General features: G+C 42.3%; 1 protein-coding gene and 1 long non-coding RNA gene across 5 annotated transcripts; one reads left to right on the plus strand and one right to left on the minus strand.

The window, feature by feature from the left end:
• Positions 1 to 127: 127 nt before the first annotated feature.
• On the minus strand, positions 128 to 1164 carry LOC123425849. Its single transcript, XM_045109592.1, has one exon. The coding sequence runs from the start codon at positions 1043 to 1045 to the stop codon at positions 638 to 640; it is 408 nt and encodes a 135-aa protein (XP_044965527.1). The 5' UTR covers positions 1046 to 1164; the 3' UTR covers positions 128 to 637.
• Positions 1165 to 2187: 1023 nt separating this feature from the next.
• Positions 2188 to 17176, plus strand: LOC123425850. Of its 4 annotated transcripts, XR_006621917.1 has the most exons (7): positions 2188 to 2555; positions 2654 to 3890; positions 4415 to 4456; positions 15816 to 15947; positions 16136 to 16248; positions 16413 to 16512; positions 16697 to 17176. It is a non-coding gene; the product is annotated as an uncharacterized LOC123425850 (long non-coding RNA). The 4 variants fall into 4 exon arrangements; XR_006621915.1 differs by lacking the exon at positions 4415 to 4456 and having other exon boundaries at positions 2189 to 2555; positions 2630 to 3890; XR_006621914.1 differs by lacking the exon at positions 4415 to 4456 and having other exon boundaries at positions 2190 to 2555.
• Positions 17177 to 22911: the final 5735 nt, after the last annotated feature.

Genomic DNA, 22911 nt, shown 5'->3' on the forward strand with positions numbered 1-22911 from the left:
TAACAGATGGCAGAGTTTTCCTTCAGCAAGTTAACACAGGTACATGGCAGATAGCACCACACAACAAAATCTATCATCTCCTCCCTCAGCAAGTGGCAAGTTAACACAGGTACATGGCAGAAGCACCACACAACAAAATATCATCATTTCCTCCCTCAGCAAGTGGCAAGTTAACACAGGTACATGGCAAATAGCACGACACAACAAAATATCATCATCTCCTCCCTCAACAAGTGGCAAGTTAACACAGGTACATGGCAAATAGCACGACACAACAAAATATCATCATCTCCTCCCTCAGCAAGTGGCAAGTTAACACAGGTACATGGCAAATAGCACGACACAACAAAATATCATCATCTCCTCCCTCAGCAAGTGGCAAGTTAACACAGGTACATGGCAAATAGCACGACACAACAAAATCTCAAAATCACAGTTAAAGCAGAGATCAAGTCGAATCCTTCTTGGAGAGGGCCTCCTCCCGGGCCTGCAGGGCCCTCTCCCGCGCATCCTGCTGCACGGAGATTCCTGCACAAGCTTTCTCCCCCGCCTCTAGGTCGGCGAGTCTCTTCTTCTCTTCGGGGCTAAGGACCTCGCCCAGAACCTTGTACAGGTCGATGCGCACCTTCGAGATCTCCTAAGACACGAGGACTTGAGCGCAATCGCGGGTGGCCCTTTCGGTCGTGTAGCGGAAGGCGAACACCGCGGCGACGCCGCCACCCACCGTCAGGCCGAGAACAGAGAAGGCAACGCGCATGGCAACTTTCAGAGCATCCAGATCGTCCTTGGACGCGCGATCCGCGGCCGTGTTGGCAGCGCCGGCGAGCGCCGCGTTCGCTCGGCCAAGTGCCGTGGAGAGGATCGAGTGCCTCTCGATTGAGGTCATCTCCCAGCGGTCCATACGTGAATGGAGGCGGGCGATGGCATCTCCCTCGCAGAAATGACGTCGAGGCGCGTGGATGGCGGGCGAGGTGGGGTGGAGCGCGAGCGCGCGGCGGACGAGGGCTTCAGCGAAGCCACGCAGACACATCGCGCGGAGAGACATGGCGGCGGCGGCGGCGCCAAACCCTAACCCTGGAAATGTGTGAGCGAGATTTGCGGGCGCCTCATGTTATATTATAGGGCGCGTGGGCCGGTTTTATGGCCGGTGTGTTTCCTTTTCTTTCCTTTTCTTAGGGCTAGGGCAGTGCACATTTTTCCAAAGGGACACCTAATAAAATTAAATTTTACTAGTACAAATGCACGTGCGTTGCACCGGGTAAAAATAAAATATAAAATATGTTTGTTATGCCATTATGCGACATTAATTGAAATAAATGTATATAATAGTGTTAAATGTTTTCTTTTAAAATATTAGGTAATGCTTACATAAAAACTGATGAATTTTTTTATAATAGTTAAAAAAAATTATTAATTTTTAAAATTTGTTGTAAGAGATAAATTGTTAATTGTTTTTCCAAAGGATTTTTTTATAATGTGATAATAACGTTTTTTTTATTGGAAATGTCATTTGTGTGTACAACATATTTTCCATAAATATTTTTTCAATATTATTTTTTTATTGTTTTTAGCAAAACTTGCTTCATGTGTTATTGTGTATCATTTTTATATGGATTTTTAATAATTGTCGATGATAAGGTTAAATGTTAAATGTTTAAAAAAAAATATTGTTTTAATGAATTTCCAAAAAAATTTTGAAAATGTTTTTTTTAATAAATATGTTTTTGTTCATTTTGTGAATTTTGGGCTTGGGCCAAACGACTTGCAGTACAATAACAATTGATGTTATGAAAAAAAAGGCATTGTCGTTTGGTAGACAAATTGCAGCATCATCTCTCCCATCCCATTTCATCTCTTCCTAGTAATATATGCCCGTGTGTTGCAACATAAAATTTACGAATTAGCCTTGGAGATGCCCTAAAGTTGCTGATGGAGGACCAATTGCTTTACCCACTTTAACATTAAGAGTCCTTTTAGTAAAGTATGTGGGTTGTTTTGTAAAAAAATAGTACCTAATTCACCACGAGCATATTCTGATGCAACTTCCGGGCCATTTCCATGTGTGTGATCGATAGAAAGAGAAGACTCGACCAAAAAAAATGATGTGGTAGCGGTGCTTGGGACCCAGGTAGTGGACGTGTGTGCTCACCTCTCCTCCTGATCAGATAGATATTCCCAATCTCAGCGAAGCACACCTCTCCTCCGAGATCCCACCATTTCCTTCTCCAAGAGCTCGGACCAGCCACCCCCCGCGGTGATCTAATCCTCCTCCCAGATCCCCCATCTCCCGAGCGTGTCCCGGCATCCTCGCCCAGGATGCATGCCAGCTCTTGTTTACGCATCGGAGTGTCCGTCGAGCGAAGGCGGCCATCTCCCGCATGCTCGACCCAGAGTGGGCTCGACCCCGGCGGCGATCTGCAGCAGGGACTGGGCTCGATCCCGCTTCGATTCGATTCAGGGAGAGGTGCCAGATCCCGTCACCGCTGACTAAGGTGAGGCGCGAGCGGTCGGAGATACAATACAGCCCAAGTCCCACGCGGAGAAGACCGACGCCGGTGAGCCACTGTTTCTTACCTGTTCGTCGCCCCCCTGTTTCCTTCCTGCTCCTCTGCAACTCTCCCTCTCTCAGTTCGTGTCTCTTTGTTTTCTGCAGGAGCTCCGTGTCGCCGAGTCTCTCCGTTGTGTGCGCTCGGTCGAGCCGTCGGACCTCCTTCTCCCTCTCCTCCCTTTCGTGCTCTCCTGATGCAGAGCCGCCATGGCTGCCTAGGAACAAGCTCAGCCACTGGATGCTCCATATCCATCCCCGCATCATGTTGAACTGCTGTTTATTTCAGTTTGCCACTGACTATATTATTCATCGAGAACACAAGTAGTCTTGTGAGATTCTTGAAGGCAGAAAATGTGCTGATCAATCTATAGAGTAAAAGTTCTGTAGCACTATGAATTAATTTTAGCAATTGAGTTGTTGTGCACGTGAAAAGATTTAAACTGGCCATGCTCCAATCCCAATTTGATGGATACCTAGGAACTTGCATACGCACCGAAAGATATACTGGCTATTTTATCTTTGTCATCGTCGCCAAGGAAAGATATATCTTGTTGCAGATGGGATGCATGTCCGATAAGATTGAGTATTTGAGATGCACCCGGCTCAACATAGTTGGCTTTATAGTTTTTGTTTGCGGGAAGAATCTATAGTTTCTTATCCTTATCTTTTATGCAGACTACATATCAATATTTTTTCTAACGGTAATTTTGTAGATATACAGTTCATGCAAGTTTCTGAATGTGTTTGTGTGGTGATGATGGGGAGCTGAATCGATAGTCTTGCTTGAATTTTTTTTATGAACTACATGATGCAGGCCCATGATCCTTGAGGTTGTATCTTATTGGGGTGCTAATCTGATTGTGTTTGAACCAGTTTGTTGAAACTGTTATTAGTCAGAGAAGCAGTTACTGAAATTGCTTTAGTCTGAAAAATAGTTAACTGAAACTGTTAGTGCGTAAATGTCTGAAACTGTTTGTCTTGTAGATAACCGATGTAGTCTGTGGCTAGATGGTTATTGCACACAAACATTGATATGGAAAGTGTTGGTTTCAAACCACTCACAATCAACAGATCATTTCAGTACTTCTGTTTGGTACTGTTTAGCCATAAAAGCTTAGTTCCTTGCTAACAGTTAAGGGTTTACATATCTCACTCTTGGGTTTCTATAGTTGAATAACCATTTCCCATTTTTTGAAATGGCATACCAAGGATTTGCTAGCAGTGATCCAGAGAGAGATGGCAATGCAATCCATATATTCCTTGAAGATGGACACCAAATTGGATGTGCTCAGTCATATGCAAAGAACATGGGTCTTTATGGACACAGAGCGGGATGTCTGAGGTATCCTATTGACCACTTCTAGTTATCCTTGAAACATATATCATGATGCGCACTGATATCAACTTGCTCAAGTAACCACATGATGATAGCATCTTCCATTTAAGCATATGTCCAGTCTTAAGTGGCAGAGAACCTCCTCAATATATTTACAATTGTGTTAAGCTGTTTATGAACAAAGTTCAGGAACAGTATATATATTATATATACATGCAGGTGGTGCAGAGTTTCAAGAGGCTCATAATGTCTTAGAAAAAAACTGAACGCAAAAGACTAAAAAAAATACTCCTACTATTCATCGTAGTCCTTTTTTTCTCTCGTGAGTAGTCCAGACTCGACACATAGCTATCGTTCCTTGACCGTATATCTCATCTATCAACTTTTCCCGATCCCTCCGGCATGTCGCCGCTGTCCTTAACACCTCCATCACCCAGCCTCATCAAGCTGCCATCTCCACGCACATCACATCATCCTCTTCATCTTCTCTCTGACACCTCTCTAATGAATTCCTTCATGCCCATTGTCAGATCTGGAGGTTGCCGTCGCAGAAAATAGGTCCTATGAAAAAGGTTAGCTTTCAGGTTTGTTTCAGCATGTTTTTGATCGACAACTTCATACCTTGGACAAATGGTCAGGCTAGCGTATGTGATAAGCAATGCAATGTGAAATATAAACACTTTAGTTTATCCTAAGCATTACCTATTTGGTGAGGACTTCCTTGTAGACAATATTTTTCGTATAGGTCTCGCTTGTACTCGTCTTCTTATCCTTCTTTACCTTTGTGCATTTGTTGATTGTACCGGTGTTTTTTTTCTTCTGGTTGTTCACATCATGCGTACCTGCTAGTACCTTAATGTTTGATGTCGTTGTTGCTCTAGAAAGCGCTACATATAGTTGACCATGTGAGAAAACCAGTTCAGGAAGGTAGACGTCGACATTCGGTATTGTCTGACCTTGTGATTTTTTTATTGTCATTGCAAAACTTAGCCTGATCGGAAACTGTTTCCTCTTGAAACTGAACGGGAACATGTCATCGTCAGAGGGGCATAATGGTATTCGAGGCAGGAAAACTCGCATTCCAGAGTGCTGTCCCACCACAATCTCTGCGTCAATTGTATTTTTTAGAAAGCTGCGTACGACCAACCTTGTGTCGTTGCATAGTCCATTAGCACGGTCGATGTTCCTGAGTAGTATGATTGGACAATTTTTTTTGAGCTTCAACATATGTGGAGGCAGTCCATTTGGGGTGAGAGTGTTTAGGAACTCTGGTGGATAGTAGTTATGTGGGTCGTCTTCTACTGAATCGAAGCTGTGGTATACCATCTCCTCCCCCTGGAAGCGATCAATCATTTTTAGGTTGATTCTGTCTACAGAATCGTTCCTTGTGGATAAAATTGCTCTTGACGTGATGTACTTGGATCTTTTAGGGAAGCATTGTCCGTTTGGTAGACATTGTCGATGAGCCTATCCAAGCTATTGTCATCCGTCTTTTTTGGAACACATATACTTGTAGGCAGTAGTATTTCACCATCTTCATTTGTCTCCTCGGTTCCGTTTCCAATGCGTAGTAAGTATTCTGCAAACCACTTGTCGTTTTGAGCCCTCATGTTGCGCACAAGCTTCAATTGACGCATTGAATTCCAAAGCTGGGACCTTCGTAGTGATGCATCTACCATCTGTGCTCTTGTTCCCTTTCGCACAACAGGCAACACTTGCCTAAAATCCCCTCAAAATATGATTGTTTTTCCACCGAACGGAAGTTCTGGTCTGTCCATTATGTCCCGCATGCTTTTGTCCAGGGCCTCCACCGTTTGCCTCTTGGTCATAGATGCTTCATCCCAGATTATTAGCGATGCTGCTTTGAGTAGCTTGGCTGTCCCACTCTGTTTTGTGAATCCACAAATATCCCCATCGTCTATTTTGAGTGGAATCTTGAACCTTGAGTGTGCGGTCCTCCCTCCGGGCATTATTGAAGCAGCAACGCCGGAAGTGGTTGTCGCCACAGCAATATTGCCTTGCCGGCGTATTGTGGCCAAGAGCGCCCTATAAAGAAATGTTTTTTCCCGTGCCTCCAGGTCCATCAACAAAGAATATACCACCTCTTTGGTGGTCAATTGCTGCTAGGATTTCGTCGTAGGCCTCGCTCTGCTTGTTGTTTAGGTTCTTATGCAAAGATGTGTCCTCATGGTCCACCTCGATGGAGGTCTCCTCCATGATCTCCCTTGGTATGTCATATGTCGTCTCGTGTTGTTGGTCTATCTCCGGAAGAGGATACGATTCTATGTCTTTCCCCATTGAGTGCAACATGCCTCTGATGTTTTTCAAAACCATTTGTTCGACGGTGTGTTTGCATTTGCAATTTCTACTATAGTCCTCTGACATTGCCTCAAGGTGTTTGTTCCAGAGGCTACGTACGTCGCTGGGCTCGCAAAAAACCAAGATTGTTGCGAATAGTCTTCGTAGCGATGATGGCATTTGAAACAATTCTGCTTCTGTCATGCAGTCATCCAATGTGCTATCTGCCTCAATGAGACCTCTTTTTATGCTGCTTCTCGAAAGGTTGGCATTACTTGTCCATTTACTGTTCGTAGGTCTTTGAAGCTTGTGGCCCCTGTCACGTGGTTTAGGAGGACTCGAAGATAGTATCGTTCTCCTTCAGCTGGGTGTGCCGATACTATCTTGCCGACCTGGAATACAGTGACTTGCTTCCTCTGTTTCCAAAACTTCCCTTGACTTTGCCAAGTATAATGTTCTGGAAACTCTCTATATAGTATGCCTCGTGCTTTCTCATATAAGCTGTTTGCTTCAAAGTATGCAGTCAACATTGATCATTCCGTGCCTTCACGGTCGATAACATTCTGTATTTTTCCATGCTATGATATGAAACCATGTGCATGTTTGGGAGATGTAGCTGAAGTTGCAGGACTGGTGGGTGCATTTTTCTTAGTTCGAAGCCATATATTCTCCACAATGCTTCAGGAGGTGTCACCCACCGCGCGTCTCTGTATTGCTTAATCTCGTCGATTTCGACTTTGTTTGTATTGTCAGTTATAGATACAGAAGCTCGGTCATGACCCTTGTAGATGTACTTGAAGAGGTACTTAATGGCTTTAATGCTTGAGCATATCTCAACATTTATGTGACAGTTGAACATCCTTAAAAGATAGGGATTGTAAGGAACCACCCACCTGTTATCCAATGTGCATTTTCAGACCATTTCATACCTCCCGTCATTGCGTCTCCTATATATTGGGTAGGTGTAACGACCAAGATGCGGTCCTTTCCGATCTAGGGATCGAGGCCCCGAATAGGAAAGAAGCGCATCTTAAGCGTTTCGCAAACAGGTAACACAGCACATACATAATAATAAAGATAGACAATCAGGGATTCAATTGCCTTCTCATAAATATCTCAGAGTACATCACACATACAACCAAGGTAGTTCCGCTACGGACTACAGAACATAGAAATGCTATGCTATCCTGCCTGCAGGCCCACGTTCACGACCACGCCTCAATCTTCTAGATAGTTCACGTAAAGGCGGTCTGTCTCCTCGTCGTACTGCCACGTCAGCTGAGTGCCGTCGGGATCATCTGTCTCTGGGGTACCTGAACCTGTTGGGATTTGGAGGAATCCGTGAGCCACGGGGACTCAGCAATCTAAGACCTTGGTGCCTGAACTAGTCAAGTTATTAGGTAGGATAAGGTGAAGCGTATAAGGTTGCAACATCCTAAGCTTGATTTGGTGGCTATCTTACATAGCATTTTATGAAGGTGGACTATTCTAGCGGTCGACAATTACTTGATCACTAAGTGATCCTGAACACCTACCTACGACATTCATAACCCCACCGTGTTCCCGACCGAAGAGAGATCTTCGAGGGGACAGTCACGGATACGCACACAGTTGGCAATTTTATTAGATTATGTTTAAGTTATCTAATACCGGATGTTAACAAGATATTCCAAGTTGCCACATAACCGCGGGCACGGCTTTCCGAAAGATTAAACCCTGCAGGGGTGCTCCAAGTAGTCCATCACAAACGTACACATGCCGCAAAGTCATCCTCTATCACGAATCTCGTGATCTCGTCGAATTTCTTAGAGGAAAACCTCAACTCTGGGGGAAACCAAAGCTTCACTGGGATTCCTATACGCAAGATATACCGCTAAGGTAAGGCAAGGCTAGCAGGACCTCCCGTCGTGTCGAAGACCCTAATAAGAGCCGTGTATCTCAGTCTCACGACACGACGGATGAGCTAGACGTCGGGATGGCTAAACCTCTTGGTGACCAGTGGGGCCCCGAACATCGCTCAGGTGGGGCCAACACTCATGAGGAGCACTGGCCCGGGTTGTTGATTAAATTCCTCGGGGTAGCTATTCCCTATGCAGATTATTATGTGATCAGCAGATTAAAACCAATGTTGGGTCCTGCCGGACAAGCCTTAGCACTACGCGATTTATCGAAGGGGTCCCCATAACAACCCCGAACGTGTTAGGAGCGATCATTATGGAATCAAACACCGGTAGCCGGTAACTAAGGCGGCAATAACGGAACAAAGCACCCAGCAAAAGGCTAGGCCTTCCGTCATTTACCAAGTATATAGGTGCATTAATTAAATAACAACATTTAAGATAATGATATCAAGCTCATGTTATCACATGAGTCAAAGCACCTGCATCTAGCAACGCTAACATTAGTAGCTGAGCAAAGCCTACTTAGCCATCCAAGTTTGCTAGGAAGGGATCAGTGTTTGGGTTCATGGCATATCAGGAGGCAATATAACTCAGTGGTAAGCAGCAAGCAATATGACATGGAAACGCAAACTAGCATAACAAGTCTAGAGATGGAATCAAGGTCATATCATCTTGCCTGTGATATCCTCAGCTTGGAATGGTTCTTGATCGTCCTGCACGTACTCTCCCGAATCCACGTACTCGTTCTCCGATCCCGGTGCTACCCAACATAATAATAACATCCAATGAACAACAGCACCTCAAGATGCAACAAGCACATGATGCATGAGATGAAAAATGAGCATGCATCACTACTTCTATCACTAGCACAAGCAAAAGAAGCTATTACAAGTTTCTGGACAGAACTGTACCGTAAGCTATTTTGACATGCACGAGAATGATACGATCAGATGCTTCTCAAGAAAACGATGCAAAACCATATAAAGAACAATACAATCGGAGCTACGGATCAACGGGAATCTATGAAACAAGATATGAAGCCCTACATGTCAAAATCAACACCACACATCAAATGGCACAAATCTGGTATTACCAGGTTGCCAAGACATATAACAACCCAACATGAATGGATTGGATCAAGGAAGAACACCACAACAACAACTAAGCACTCACAATCATCAATATGACAAAACTACATAATCTGCCATAATCTGCATCTTAGCACTTTGTGAGCTACATGCAACATAGCTACAGCCCTTCAAATATGACAAATTATATATGTGGCTGTAGCTAGCCAATAATACTACCAGCACAAGCAAGAATCACACAAAAAGGAATTAAGCACAGGAAGATACAAGGCTGCAAACTTTCCCAAAACCATCAGATCTGAGGGACTTAGTGAAAATTCCTGCACCTGACTTTCTGTCTTTGCTCTGAAGGTTTTTGACAGCAGCCAAAACATAACCTACAGGACTCCAAATGGGATGAAATTTGACAGGGAGCTTCACAAACATATCAGGTCCAAATTCCTAGCACTTAACTAAGGCTAGATCACAACACAATGACCAGCACAACCTCATCTACAGGAGAAGAAAATATTTCCAGATTCTCAGACTTAGTGAAAATTCCAGATTTTCACTAAGCTGGAATTTCAGCCACATGCCCACTTTGTCTAGGCATGACTTGCACACAAGTAACACCAAGAGATAAATGACACCACTATGGTGTAGAGCAAAACCCCTACTACTACCACACAAAAGCTCATGCCCTTGGGCTCAACCTATTCCATGGAAACAAAGAGCAAACTTGCAACACATCTGAATATGTTAACTCCAGAAAGTATCCTGATGGTAAAACTAACTTCACCACTGGATTCCTTGGGAAATTCTACCACAAAATCATATATAATATGTGGGCACTTACTTGGAACAAGTGACCACAAATTAAGGAAGAGGAAACTACTCCAAATCATGCCTAGTGAATAGTGCATCATTTCATGTAGTTTCACTATATCAACTACTACATGGTTGAGCTCAGGTGCACAATGACAAAGTGACATGGGGGTTTGAACCCCATGTTTGTGTCATGTTCTACCAAGCTATCCACACATACAAATCACCATGCCCTCTCACATAGGGACATGTGAAGGTGCATAGTTTTGCTTGCAAAGGTGGGGTGTCCCACACACACACATCCACTCCACTACACACATCAAACATGTTCTTGGACAACACTAAATATTGCATCTATTTAGATCACTCAAGTAGGGAGCTCATCCACCACAAACACATGCTCACAAACTTAGGTGCACATGAACTATGTTCATGTGGGGGGTGTTCCTCACACCACATGCACCACAAGATATATATGCACTCAAACCCTATCACACTACAACATGCACTTCTCACATGACACAAGTGCCTCTACACACTCACTTAGGCTAGCTTCACCACACACACTCACACACACATGCACTTCTCACATGAACACACACATGCACACATCATATGGCACTTCTTATAGCAGCAAAGGGTAAAAATAAATGCCAAGTCATCTATGGATTGTGGCACAAGCATGGCAACAAGCAAAGAAGGGGAAAAATAATATAGCATGAAGGAAAAATAAAAAGGGGGCACCCTGGGATTCGAACCCCTGTGCCCCTGGTTCCAACATGCACAACACACAAAGCCTCACCGCTCTGCTGCAAGTCACTGGTTCGACTACAAAGAGGGTGCATACAAGGTATGGTCTACCCCTGCGGCTATTGTGCTGAGACACCATGCAAAAGAAACAAAAGGGGCGCCGAGGGAATCGAACCCAATATCCCTATGGTGGAGGCGCGACGCTCGCACCACTCGGCTAGAAAGGGGGCTACTGCTCTAAGGGGGGTTCTGCGCTAGGTAAGAAGCAGAAACAAAAGGGCACCTTCTCTGCAAACAGAGAGGCGTCGGTGCACTCGCCGGTGCAGAACTGCGCGCACTGCGGGGAAAGAAGCCAGCGCTGCGCTCGGCTACTGCTGCTGGTATCTGCCTGCACCATCGAAGGACCCAACTACTGCTGCTGCTCGGCGGCTACGCGGGGAGGGTTCCCCTTCTACTCTGCAACGCTGAGACCACCACAACATCCACATACACGAACTGCTGTTGCTGCTGCTCGGCAGAGAACTCGCGACAGGGAAGAACAACGTGCCCTGCTGCTGCAGCTGCTATCACGAGGGGGGAAGGACGCACCCCTCTGCGCAACACACCACAACGCTCATCTACACACACTGCACCACGACCACATCAACCTCTACTTCTGCTGCTGATCAGAGAGAACGCACACGCACCATCGGATCCGGGCTGAACTACGGAGGAGGAAGGAAGGGGGAGGTGCGGCCTCACCTTGGGAAGGAAGGGGGGGCCGATCTGTGGAGGAAGAAGCGCCGGTGGTGTAGAAGAACGACGACGAGGAAGATCTGTTGCTGCTGAAGTAGAGGAAGGAGGGCACCGTGGCCGCGGCGAAGACGAGCTCGGCCCCGTCGGTGTGGTGGGTCCCCGGGGCTCCTAGCGCCAGGAATGGATCGCGGGGATCCACCCCGAGCTCCCGGACATGGCGACGACGGCGAACGGAGATGGGGGCGCGGCGGACGCCGGCGAGGAGCTGCTGTCTACTCTGTCTGTAGCTCCTACAGAAGCTTACCTTGGGGAGGAAGGGAGAGATGGAGGGGCAGAAGAGGGATGGCGGCGGCAGGAGGGAATGGAGAGGAACCCTAGGCGAGGGGGAGCACGGACGCCCAGGTTATATGGGGCCCCTCGACGTTTGTGCAACGGCGTCAACTCTCTCGGTCTCTCGGCTACTGACGGAAAGAAGGTGCGCGGGGGGACGGCGTCAGAAAGAAGGAGGGAGGCGTCGTGGGACTGGGCTCCTATGCGCGAGGGAGGGGGTAGATGGGCCACGCCTGCGCGGGAGCCAGCCCACGAGGGCGGCAGATAAGGGAAAAACCTTTTCCCTTTTGGTTTCCTATTTACAGAAATAATTAGGGGAGAAAGAAATGCCCAAGGAAGTATACAAGTGATAAAAATAACACAAGCACATCCGTGGACATGGAAAATCAAGACCTATTCAATAAAAATAAGAACAAGAATTTAGGAGCAAGTAAGTATTTTACAAAACAGCATTAGTTGATCTGTTTTGTAATTTTATGCACCTTTAAAACACCCATTCAAAACCAGCAATTCACATCTCTCATCCACCACAATTCAAAGCTAACACATGAGCATTTTTAAAAGGGGAAAGGAAGAAGTGCATCTTGACATAGAGTAGAATTTAGAGAGAGAGGGAGGATGGTTTGAAACCTATTCAAATACTATCACATGCATCACCCCACACAAGCTATACACCACATGCACATCATCACAAGGCAACACATGAAATCACAAGAACACAATGCAACAACAAGAACACATGGTATGATATGGAATGCATGCATGCAAAGGAAGAGAAAAATAATAAGGTGACATCACATGAAATAATGAGCATGGGCTCTCTCATAGCATGACAAGGTGGACCCACATGAGCTAGGTTCCAAATATGGCAAGGTTTACATCTGGGCACTACAGTAGGAGTCCTTGCCTTGAATTGTGGTTTCGTTGAATGGCCTTGGATAATTGTTCTTGCATGATGGGCGATTTTTTGTGCATGGACAAAGTTTATTCAATGCACCACAAGGACCATGCATCATATGTTTGATCACCATTTTGTATAGCTCTGGGTACTTGTGCTTGTTAGGGAGCTCGGCGGAGATGATTCTGTCATACTGCTCCGGACATGTGTATTTGTATTTTCCAGTCATGATAAGCAAAAAGTGAGCATGCGGTAATCCCCTCTTTTGGAATTCTACTACATATGTATATGCTTGAACTTTTCCAAGAATTGACTTTTCAAATAGTTGCTTCTTCATTTCTTGTAATTTTTCCCTAAAAACACGAACGACAATGTCTGGACGATCTTGTGGTGTTTGTCCATTCTCTAGTTCACTTGTGATCTCCTCCCAATTGGGATTGCAGGTCATTGTTAGGAATACGTCCGACTTTCCATATTTTCTAACCAATGCTATAGCATCTAGATACCGACGAAGTTTGTCTCGTGGCCCTCCAATAAATTATGAGGCTAGAATTCTCTGTTTTCCGACTGCATCTGCATTATGTTGTCCAGCTTGAATGCTGTCTAGAAGGCCTTGGTATAGATCCGCTCTTATTTTCTTTTGATTATGCCAGATGTAGTCAAGTCTGGAGCTTTCAATCTTGATATATGTGTCTACAACAAACTGCTGAAAAAGCCGTCTGCCATGTAAAATTGGGTTGAATATGCCTGGTCGTGTATGAAATTTATAGCAGTAGTATTCTCTCATGGTTACCCATAGGCCACTGATTGAGTCTGTGCAAACATTGCAATATAAAAAGTTAGTTGAGTAGGTAATATTGTATGAAAATTGAATTTTGAATATAATAGTATATGAATTTCTTACCTAGATCATCGTCATTACTGATATTATCAGCACCAATATCTTTGTCTCGTGTTTCCCTCTTTGGGATTTTCCTATGCCAACCCAGTTCAGCTCTTGGAAAGAATAGAGGGTACGATAACGGATCATAGCACCCGTAATATGACCGAATGTGCTCTTTTTCGTTATTGTTCCCATGTAATATTACATTTCTGTCATAAGTATCTTCTCTTTCATTTCCTTCAATCCACACTGCAGCTACCTCAGAATTGATTGGCTCATTGTATGTTCTTTGGTCCAATCTTTGGTCAAGGTTTAAGACGAGTCTGTAGTCCTCAAGGTGTTCGGCTTGTCCCAAACTCCTAAACTGCTGAGAGTACGGGTTATCGCATAGGATGTTTGTTATTATGCCAATCATATGCTTGTCTTGCTCGTACATTTCGTCACGACAACGGCGGTATCGATGCTCTAAGCTTGGATCATCATCGTAGAAGTATAGTTGTAGATGCTCTGGATCCGAGCGACTATTACCAAATGAATGTATGTTGTGATATATTTGACCATGTGCTTGAAAGGTGTAAATACCAGCCGTTCGCATGTCAGTCGTGTCTTTGTCAAGTTGACAATATAGAGTTGTAAATGAGAAGTGCCCATTAAAAAATCTTATATTTTGTCGAAAATGTCGTGCATCAGACTCATTGCTTGTCCAAAGTCTCATTAGTTCAGGTGGTATATTGGGATTGGCTAGTCTTATCTGTCCTTTTCTACAGCATAAACCCTTAGTTTCATACTTGAATTTGGTTGCATTGCAGAATCTGCAATCTTCTTCTTTTTCGAGAACGTTTGTGCTTGTTGGTATGTTGTTGTAGACGAAATCATATGGATCAGGATTGAGACTTTCCTCATCTTCTATGATTTCAATTTCCATTTCTCCATCCCACTCTGGTTTGATATGCAACATATAAAATTTAGTAAGTACTATTATAATTGTGCAAATTTATAGTAATAATTGTTTAAAGCATACCTTCACCGGTGAACACGTATTCATCTTCGTCCGTGTCTTCTTCATATATGACTCCATCATTACCTGTGTTGTAATTTTTGATTATATATTTTGTTTGTATTGCCTAATAACATATATGTAATTGATAACATTACCGAGATCGTCGTTGTAGATTGATTTTATCGCGGCATCTATTTCCATAATACTTGCTTCTTGCTCATATATGATTCCATCATCACCTATTTAATAATTTATCATCATTTATTAAATGTTATTATTTTAAAATATTTATATATAATTTAAGAACTTACAGTGACCATCATTGCATAATGATTGTTTCGTGCTTCCACATCTTTGATTGTTGCAAGCACGTTGGAGGAGGGTATGTTTGGCCATAAATCCACTTCTGTTCGTGCATCTGTTTCTCTTATGCTTGGAAACATTGGGGAGTGGATGTCTGTCCAGAATAGATGGTTAGTTGTATAGACATATTTGTATTGACTTGGAATGTGAGTATTAATTTGGGATTATTACCATAAATCATGACTTGTGGCTACTCTAGAGTTTGGTTGTTTTCATTGCAGTTTCCCGTCATTGAAGCATCTTCTTTTGATGATATGGAAATAGTTTGTTTCCGTCTTTTTGTGAATTCTTCGTTACGACGGTGTAGCAACGCTTGCCTTTTTCCTACTGCCACATGATCCCTGTATTTAGAAGTAAATGTAGAAGTGCTGACGTCCTGTTCAGTTGCGATATATTCAGGATTCTCCATTGCTATTGAGTCTTTGGATGGTGTGTCCCGTTTCATTTGACGGTGAGCTACTATTTGTTTCATTCTTGCTTTCTTCTTTTCTGGTTTCATATTTTCATATCTTTGTTTTTCTTGTGCGCTTTTTGCTGCCTTCTGTTCTGCTGTCTTTCTTGAATCTTTCTTTTGTTGATAGGCTTCACGGCGTTTTTTGAGTTTCTCCTGTTTTCTTCATTCGACATTCGTTGATACCGCTCTCTTTCTCTCTTTCTTCTTTTTTCCTTAGTATCCATGATTTTAGGTTATGGCCCAAGTTTTTTCCTGCATGAGAGAAATAAATATTTGTAATGCCATACATGATATTTTGTTTTGAGTGCATTGCATGTTAAAGTAAAATTGGATGCCATGAAGTTATATATACTTAAACAAGCAAAATGGACTCAAAAACAATATAAAGTATTGAATATAAGTGTCTACAATTTCACTGATTGCAAAGCACGGAGCATTTAGTCTATGGGAAAGACAATCTTTCCTGCAAAGAATGGTGGAAACCTCCAGGTTCTGTTGATGGAAAGAGGAAAATAGACGCTGCAAATCCTGGTCCAGAAGATGCTGCCAAGCTTATAAGGTAACTAATGGCCACTTTGATTGACAATTTCAACTATGAATTAACTAAACAAAAGCATGGTGAGCATGATAAATATGGTGTTCTCGTGGTTGTTTTGGTCCCTAAAAGGTCCATTGAAAATTATCATGTTATATGTGCAAGTTCACTGTTTTGATCATTTAAGCAGTGAACATTTCTTATATTTCCAGGTTCTATTTATGTTGTTGGCACAGCATCTTAGGTGGCACCAGCAACAACGATTAAGCAGTATCAGTGCTATTCGAACAACCAAAGCTAGCCAGCAAATAGATGGATTTCTCAGGTTTGAACAATGCATGCCAAAGTTTACTTATTTCATGATTTTGTGTTGGTTCAGGAGTCTGGCATCATATGTGATGGAGCTTTTGAGAGAATCAGGATTTGCAATAATGTCATCTGTCGTCTTGTGCTGTTGGTCTATTAACTGCCAAATTTGAACGTGGGTAGGACTATGGTGTGCTAGCCCAAGAATACTGTGAACGGAGAGATGAACTTCTTGGATCCCTTTATGACCTTGCAAAGCAAATTATAGAAGCAAAAATATCAGGTTTTGTCTAATTCTACGCCACTATTTTCTTAATGTTCTTCTTGCGCTTTTATAATTTGCAAGTTCATCATGTCTCTTTATTTCCTTGAGAACAACCAAAGCTAGCCAGCAAATAGATGGATTCCTAAGGTTTTGAACAATGCATGCCAAAGTTTATTTATTTCATGATTCTGTGTTGCTTCAGGAGTCTGGCATCATTTGTGATGGAGCTTTTGAGAGAATCAGGATCTGCAAGCATGCCAATGAAATCTAATCTATGGTCTCAGCTGGAAGGACTCACAGATATGCTACTAGAGGGATATATTGGTCTATTAACTGCCAAATTTGAACATGGGCCGGACCATGGTGTAAAGCTGTTGTAAAGCTGGCTTGACGAAGGCAAGTACTACAGGGCGACGTGTGAAATTGAGATGTTGATTGAACCAAAGGCTTGGGATTGTGTAAGATAACAATCACCTGGAGATAGTATTTGTAGAACCAACCGTGGCTGTCCCTAAGTAGGTTTTGGACTTCTTTAGGAATCTAAATAGGACTTGGAGTCGTTGTACAATATAATCTGATTCGTATACAGACACGCTTGACTGGCAAATTATCTGTAGCACCAACTGTGCCTGCTACCAAGTAGGTTTTGGACCTACGTAGGAATCTAAATAGGATTTGGACTCGTACTGGTCATATGCTTCGTCGCATGCACCCTATGCATGGCCATATTCCGAAAGTGTATCTAAAGTGAACAACAACTACATATCCACATGCAGGCTATAACTATAAATAATAGCCATCTGTCAACTCGGACATAAATAATAGCCGTCTATCAACTCGGACAAGATCCAGTCCACGACAGCCTCCCCGTGATCCCCTTGATCGGCAGGGTACACCCCGACGCTGACTACACTGTCGTGGACTTCCGGCGCGATGCCACGCGTATTTTTTATCAGCAAGCACGGTTTTTTTAGAAGGTGTTTTCTGAAATAAAAAATCAAGATTTTATTTAAAAGGAAAACATTTTTGTTGTGATAAATTACATTTTATTTGTAATTTTTTGCGCTGTTTATTTTTGCTTATACATCCCTCACACTCAATGAGACAACAATCTGAAGCCCATATTTGTCGGAAAAAAAAACTGAATCTCATATTTGTAGAAATAAAATAATAAGAGCACTGCAATTGCTAGTAAACAACATGATAATTTGAACCAATACATAGGAACACCATCAAGCACAGAATACTGTTATAAAAAGTACATGTTTAGATTTCGTTGTAAGCTAGGAACTCAAAGTTATTTACAACTAACTATATGTAATTGACCCAGCTGGTCTATATCCAATGAATTATGAGAAGCCCTTTCATTTGCTAGTTATCTAAAGCTACCACCAGAGATTCCATCCAAAGCTTCTTTTTTCAGAAATAGCATGCACGTCCTGTTTGAGCAAGTAGAAGTTAGTACGACCAAACAATCAATCTTGAAAAAAGAATTTGTTATTACAAAATCTTCCAAATCGTACTATTTTTACCAGATTTAAATTGAATTTTCCTGATACAACTGATGGATTCAAGTACACTGGCAGGCATGTTATCTTCACATTCATTGTCCTTGAATGTTAATAGTTGACCCAAAATTAGTTTTCTGAGTTCATATCCATCCTGTACAACCATTATTTTTATAAACGAATGGCATCAAAATAAGATGTGTAATTATAATATTAAATGATCTATACGGTCGCGATATTTACCTTTATAAATGGCAAATGTGGTCTTTCATCTTCCCGTGTGGACATGAACAGGGGAACAATATAACCAGACAGTTCCCTTATATATATAAGAATACATATGTTAGTAATTTAAATTTAAATTCATTTTCAAAACAACAAATACTCACCATATAATATTCATCTATTCAAAAATACCTGTTGTAAACTGGAATATCATCTAGGATTTTTTGATGCCATAGGAGAATATTCTCGTTCCATTTAGACCCAGGGCATGTTTTTGACATTGCTTTTGGTAAGTGTTCTGCAATCCATATACTTTTCTGCACATATTTTGCGAGTGGGTTGCATCTGTAAATTGGATTAATTGGAGCAGGGTCCAAAATATACACTGTTCTGGTATCTTTCACCAATGTGAATAGATTGAAATCATTGTTGGATTGTACTGGAATATGGATCTGAAATAGGATATATACATTATAGGTGTAATAATAAAAAATGTAATGTGAATAGAACAAAATAATTATTCGATTGTACTCGAATATTGATCTGAGATAGGATACATATATTAGATGTAATAAAATTTATGGTCCAAAGTATAAAGAAGTGTTCTCACCGATTTGCAGTTTGAAACATTATATTTGATACCAGGCCAACTACAAACATAATTTGCTAGTTGTTCCACATCTAACTTTTTACGAAAATCTGGGTGCCATCCAAAATCAGTAGTAATCTAGTACATAAAAATAATTGGTTAGAAAGGTGATTAAAAAATTAAGAATATAGAAAAAAGGAAATAATGAATTTAATAACATACCCAAAATTTCATATCAAGATAATGCTTCATTATCAACCGATTAGTTTCTTTTGCCGTTTGGATGTCATCAAACATAACCTTCCGTACAACCAAATTAAAGCAATCTCTGTCCATTGGTAAATCACCCTTTATCATTCCTTGTAGTTTTTTGAGAGACAAGCTAATTTGATATGGCTTTGAACTTTGGACCCATACTTTCCTGATGATGATAACAATTGAGAAAATATAAGATAATAAACCATTAAGAAAATAAGTTGTTATACAATTGCATTACTAATTTGAAATGACTTACTCTAAAATGTCGGTGTAATTGATTGACGTAATGAAGCTACAGAGTGCACCTGTTAACTCATTCAAGCTCATATTTGATAGAATAGATATCAATGATCTGTATTTATTTTCAATAGATACTGGGATTTTTGGTTTTGATTCTTTTATATCATCTAGACTTTCCAATATTTGAATATCATCACCATCTCCCAGGGTGTCATCATCACTTTGTTCAACGCTCGTAGTCATATCTGCAGTGTTTGTTTTCCAACATAATAGTATGTTGGCTAATTTATACCTAAAAGAAGTAATCATCTCCCGTGCAACACAAAAAAATATTAGTATATGTTAAAAAATAGCATAGTTTTTGTAAAATTAACATACTTCTTATATTGAAGAAAGAAAATATATACCTGTGTAATTGTGTAGGGTAGAGAACAACCGTAAAATATTCCATAAATTTGACCATAAACAAACCACATGAAGAACTATCTTTTTGAATTGGCTTTTGTAATTGTTATGTGATCTTCCATTCAGTAAGATCAACGTCTTTCCAATCATCACTTACCAAGTTATGACTTTTAAGGTGGTCCAAATGAAATTGTATTCCTCGTAGCTAAAAAAATAGTTAGCAGAAATGATACACATTAGTGAACAATGAATGTATGTCATTTACATATAGTAATTAAATTGGTGTTGTAACTAACCGAATAGCGAGATCCTCTCGGTCAAACTTCCAGCACAATGAGTCCACTACTTGAATCTCACTCTTTTTTGTATTCAGAATGGCTAAATACCAATGTGTGTTGTTCGTATTTATTGGAAGTTCAATCTATAATAAAGATAATTAGTTTTTTTTAAAAAAAATTGAAACCTAGAACATGTAAATTATAGTTATGGATATTACCATGTCATGCTTCATATATTTTTTGACAAGCTCTGTCATAAAGGCACTATCTTGTTGTATGCCATGCTCGCCATCACGTTTAAATAGTGAGGTAACAAAAGGACTCTCAAAATATACAATATTGTCATTCTGGAGATGTATTTGGTCCTTTATACAACATATATATATATGCATTGATCACTTGTAATGAAGATTCAAAAAATACATTACTAATAGATATTAGGAAATTGAAACATTTTCTGTTTGAGTAAGGGTACTTACATCATCATTGACCCACTCTTTTTCATCTAGCAGACACATTAATTGCTTTTGTAACACAATACTTCCATCTATATGAACCAGCAATTTTTTCCCAGGGTTTGATTCTATTGCTATATGAGCACATAGATCATGATCAGTTAATGTATACTCTGCAAAAAACAAATAATTTAAGAATATATATTGGATATGAAAATACACATCATAAGAAAAACAAATACCTTGTGGGAGGTAATAATATGTCTGATCATCTTTGATCTCTTTATTTGAATCTGGATCCTTAAAATCATGTAATGGAAAATCAGAAGATATTGTGGGGCTGGATGGTGCTGATCATATGTCTCATCAACTTTGATCGCTTTATGTAAATCTGGTTCGTTAACATCATGTAATGACAAAACATGAGATAATGTGGAGCTAGATGGGGCTGGAGTTGATGGTAATGGATCATGATCATGATCTATCTGAATGTCTGATTCCGGCACAATCGATTCAAAACAATCAGAAAGAGGAGTAAATGTTGACATAGCTGATGATTCCAGAAAACCTGATTCAGTTTTTTTTTCTTTTTTGGTAGGTCGGTTATCAAAATCCTCTGCAATATTAAGTTCACTGTTGTCATCTATTTTCTACAGTCACAACCAAAATAAATGGCAAACCTCCAACTGTCACAAACACTGTCGCAAGAATCAGTTTAAACAGAGATAAGATACAAAACGGCAACCACTATCGCAGGAATCAGTTTAAACAGAAGTAAGATACAAAACGGCAACCATGGTGATCATTCCATGAAAATCTCATACATATTCGTTGTACAATAAAAAAATAAAGGCTGAGGTTTAAATTGAGAACCGGGACTAATTGGTTCATAATTTATGCATGTCCCCAACATGAATACTACTGCCTTTAACATAAGATTCCCGATGATACTGATTTTTTTCATCTGAATAATGATTTACAACCTAATATTTTACACACTGCACAAAGCACTCACTTCCGAAACAGAACATAAGATTGGACATACTTACAGTAAGCATTCCACACCATGCACATATAACAGAAGCCATTATGTACACAGAAGGAAAGCGAGAGAAAGATAAGCTACTTGGTCTCCCAAACCCTGATGTTACCATCTATGAATAGTGTCTCAGACATTACGTACCTGTGGTGTACCCATCGTTGGCGATATTGGATGGCTCGACGGATATTTTTCTACCTCCGGCGAAGATTCTTGTACCTCCGGCGAACATTCTTTTACCTCCGGCGAACTTGTCGCTTCTGCCTCCATCGAACTTGAAGGCCGCATGATGCTTATCTGGTCCAACTCCAGGAGTTGATGAGTTTTCTGGTCCAAGTACGCAAACTGATGGAGATTTTATCTCAGGATCGTTGATTCTCTGCAAGTACGACAACCTGAATATTGTTTTCAGCTAAGAATCGTTGCTTCTTATAGCAGGAGGGCACGCGCAGCCTACGTTGCTTCTTATAGCAGGAGGCGGTGAATCAGCAGTTGTAGGTGGACACGGTTAGAAGCGGTGTCCAAATCGGACACGGGAGCAGGAGGGCACGCGCAGCCACGGCGCGACGCGGTCCAGCACCCGGACAGCCGTGAGCGAGTGCCAGAGCAGCGCCTGTGCTCCGTCCACGCGCAGCCGGAGCAAGCGGGTCTGGTCCCAGACGCTCAGCACGGCGAACGACGGGACGCCGTGTCGCGGATCGGTGCGAGCTGGGTCAGGTCGGGATCCAACGCGGTGGCACATGGTGGAGGCCGGCGACGACGCTCCATGGCCCATTGGCGCCCTGTGCTGCGACCCCGGCGACGGCCATGGACGGATGTGTATCCTGGTGTCTCAAGGTGTGGCCGAACCATCTCTCCGCAAGCTCCCCAACCGCCCCGACCTTCACAGGCTCAAGATCCGGCAGCCCATGCTGCAAGACGCCAGCGACAAGCAACCGATCCAGGACAGCCCTGCCTCCCTGCTTCTCCAAATATTGTTGCACAACATGTTTGCTGATTCAGAATTCCTTGATTAGGACACCAAAACGGATGTATGGTTTCATTGGTGCACTTCTGCTTAGGTTGTTTGGACACAATTTTGCTTCAGAATATCTCGATATGGAAGGGTACACGGTCCCGGCCAAGCCGCACGTGGTGATCAACGCGTGGGCCATCGGGCGGGACCCCAAGTACTGGGAGGCCGCCGAGGAGTTCCAGCCAGAGCGGTTCAAGGACGGCGTCGTGGACTTTACCGGCAGCAGCTACGAGTTCCTCCCGTTCGGCGCCGGCCGCAGGATGTGCCCCGGCTTCAACTACGGGCTGGCCAGCATGGAGCTCGCCCTCGTCGGCCTGCTCTACCACTTCGACTGGTCTCTGCCGGAGGGCGTCGCCGACGTCGACATGGATGAGGCCCCGGCCTTGGTGTGCGCCGCCGCACCCT

Source organism: Hordeum vulgare, chromosome 2H, assembly GCF_904849725.1.
Source record: "Hordeum vulgare subsp. vulgare chromosome 2H, MorexV3_pseudomolecules_assembly, whole genome shotgun sequence".
In the NCBI taxonomy this organism is placed as follows: domain Eukaryota; kingdom Viridiplantae; phylum Streptophyta; class Magnoliopsida; order Poales; family Poaceae; genus Hordeum; species Hordeum vulgare.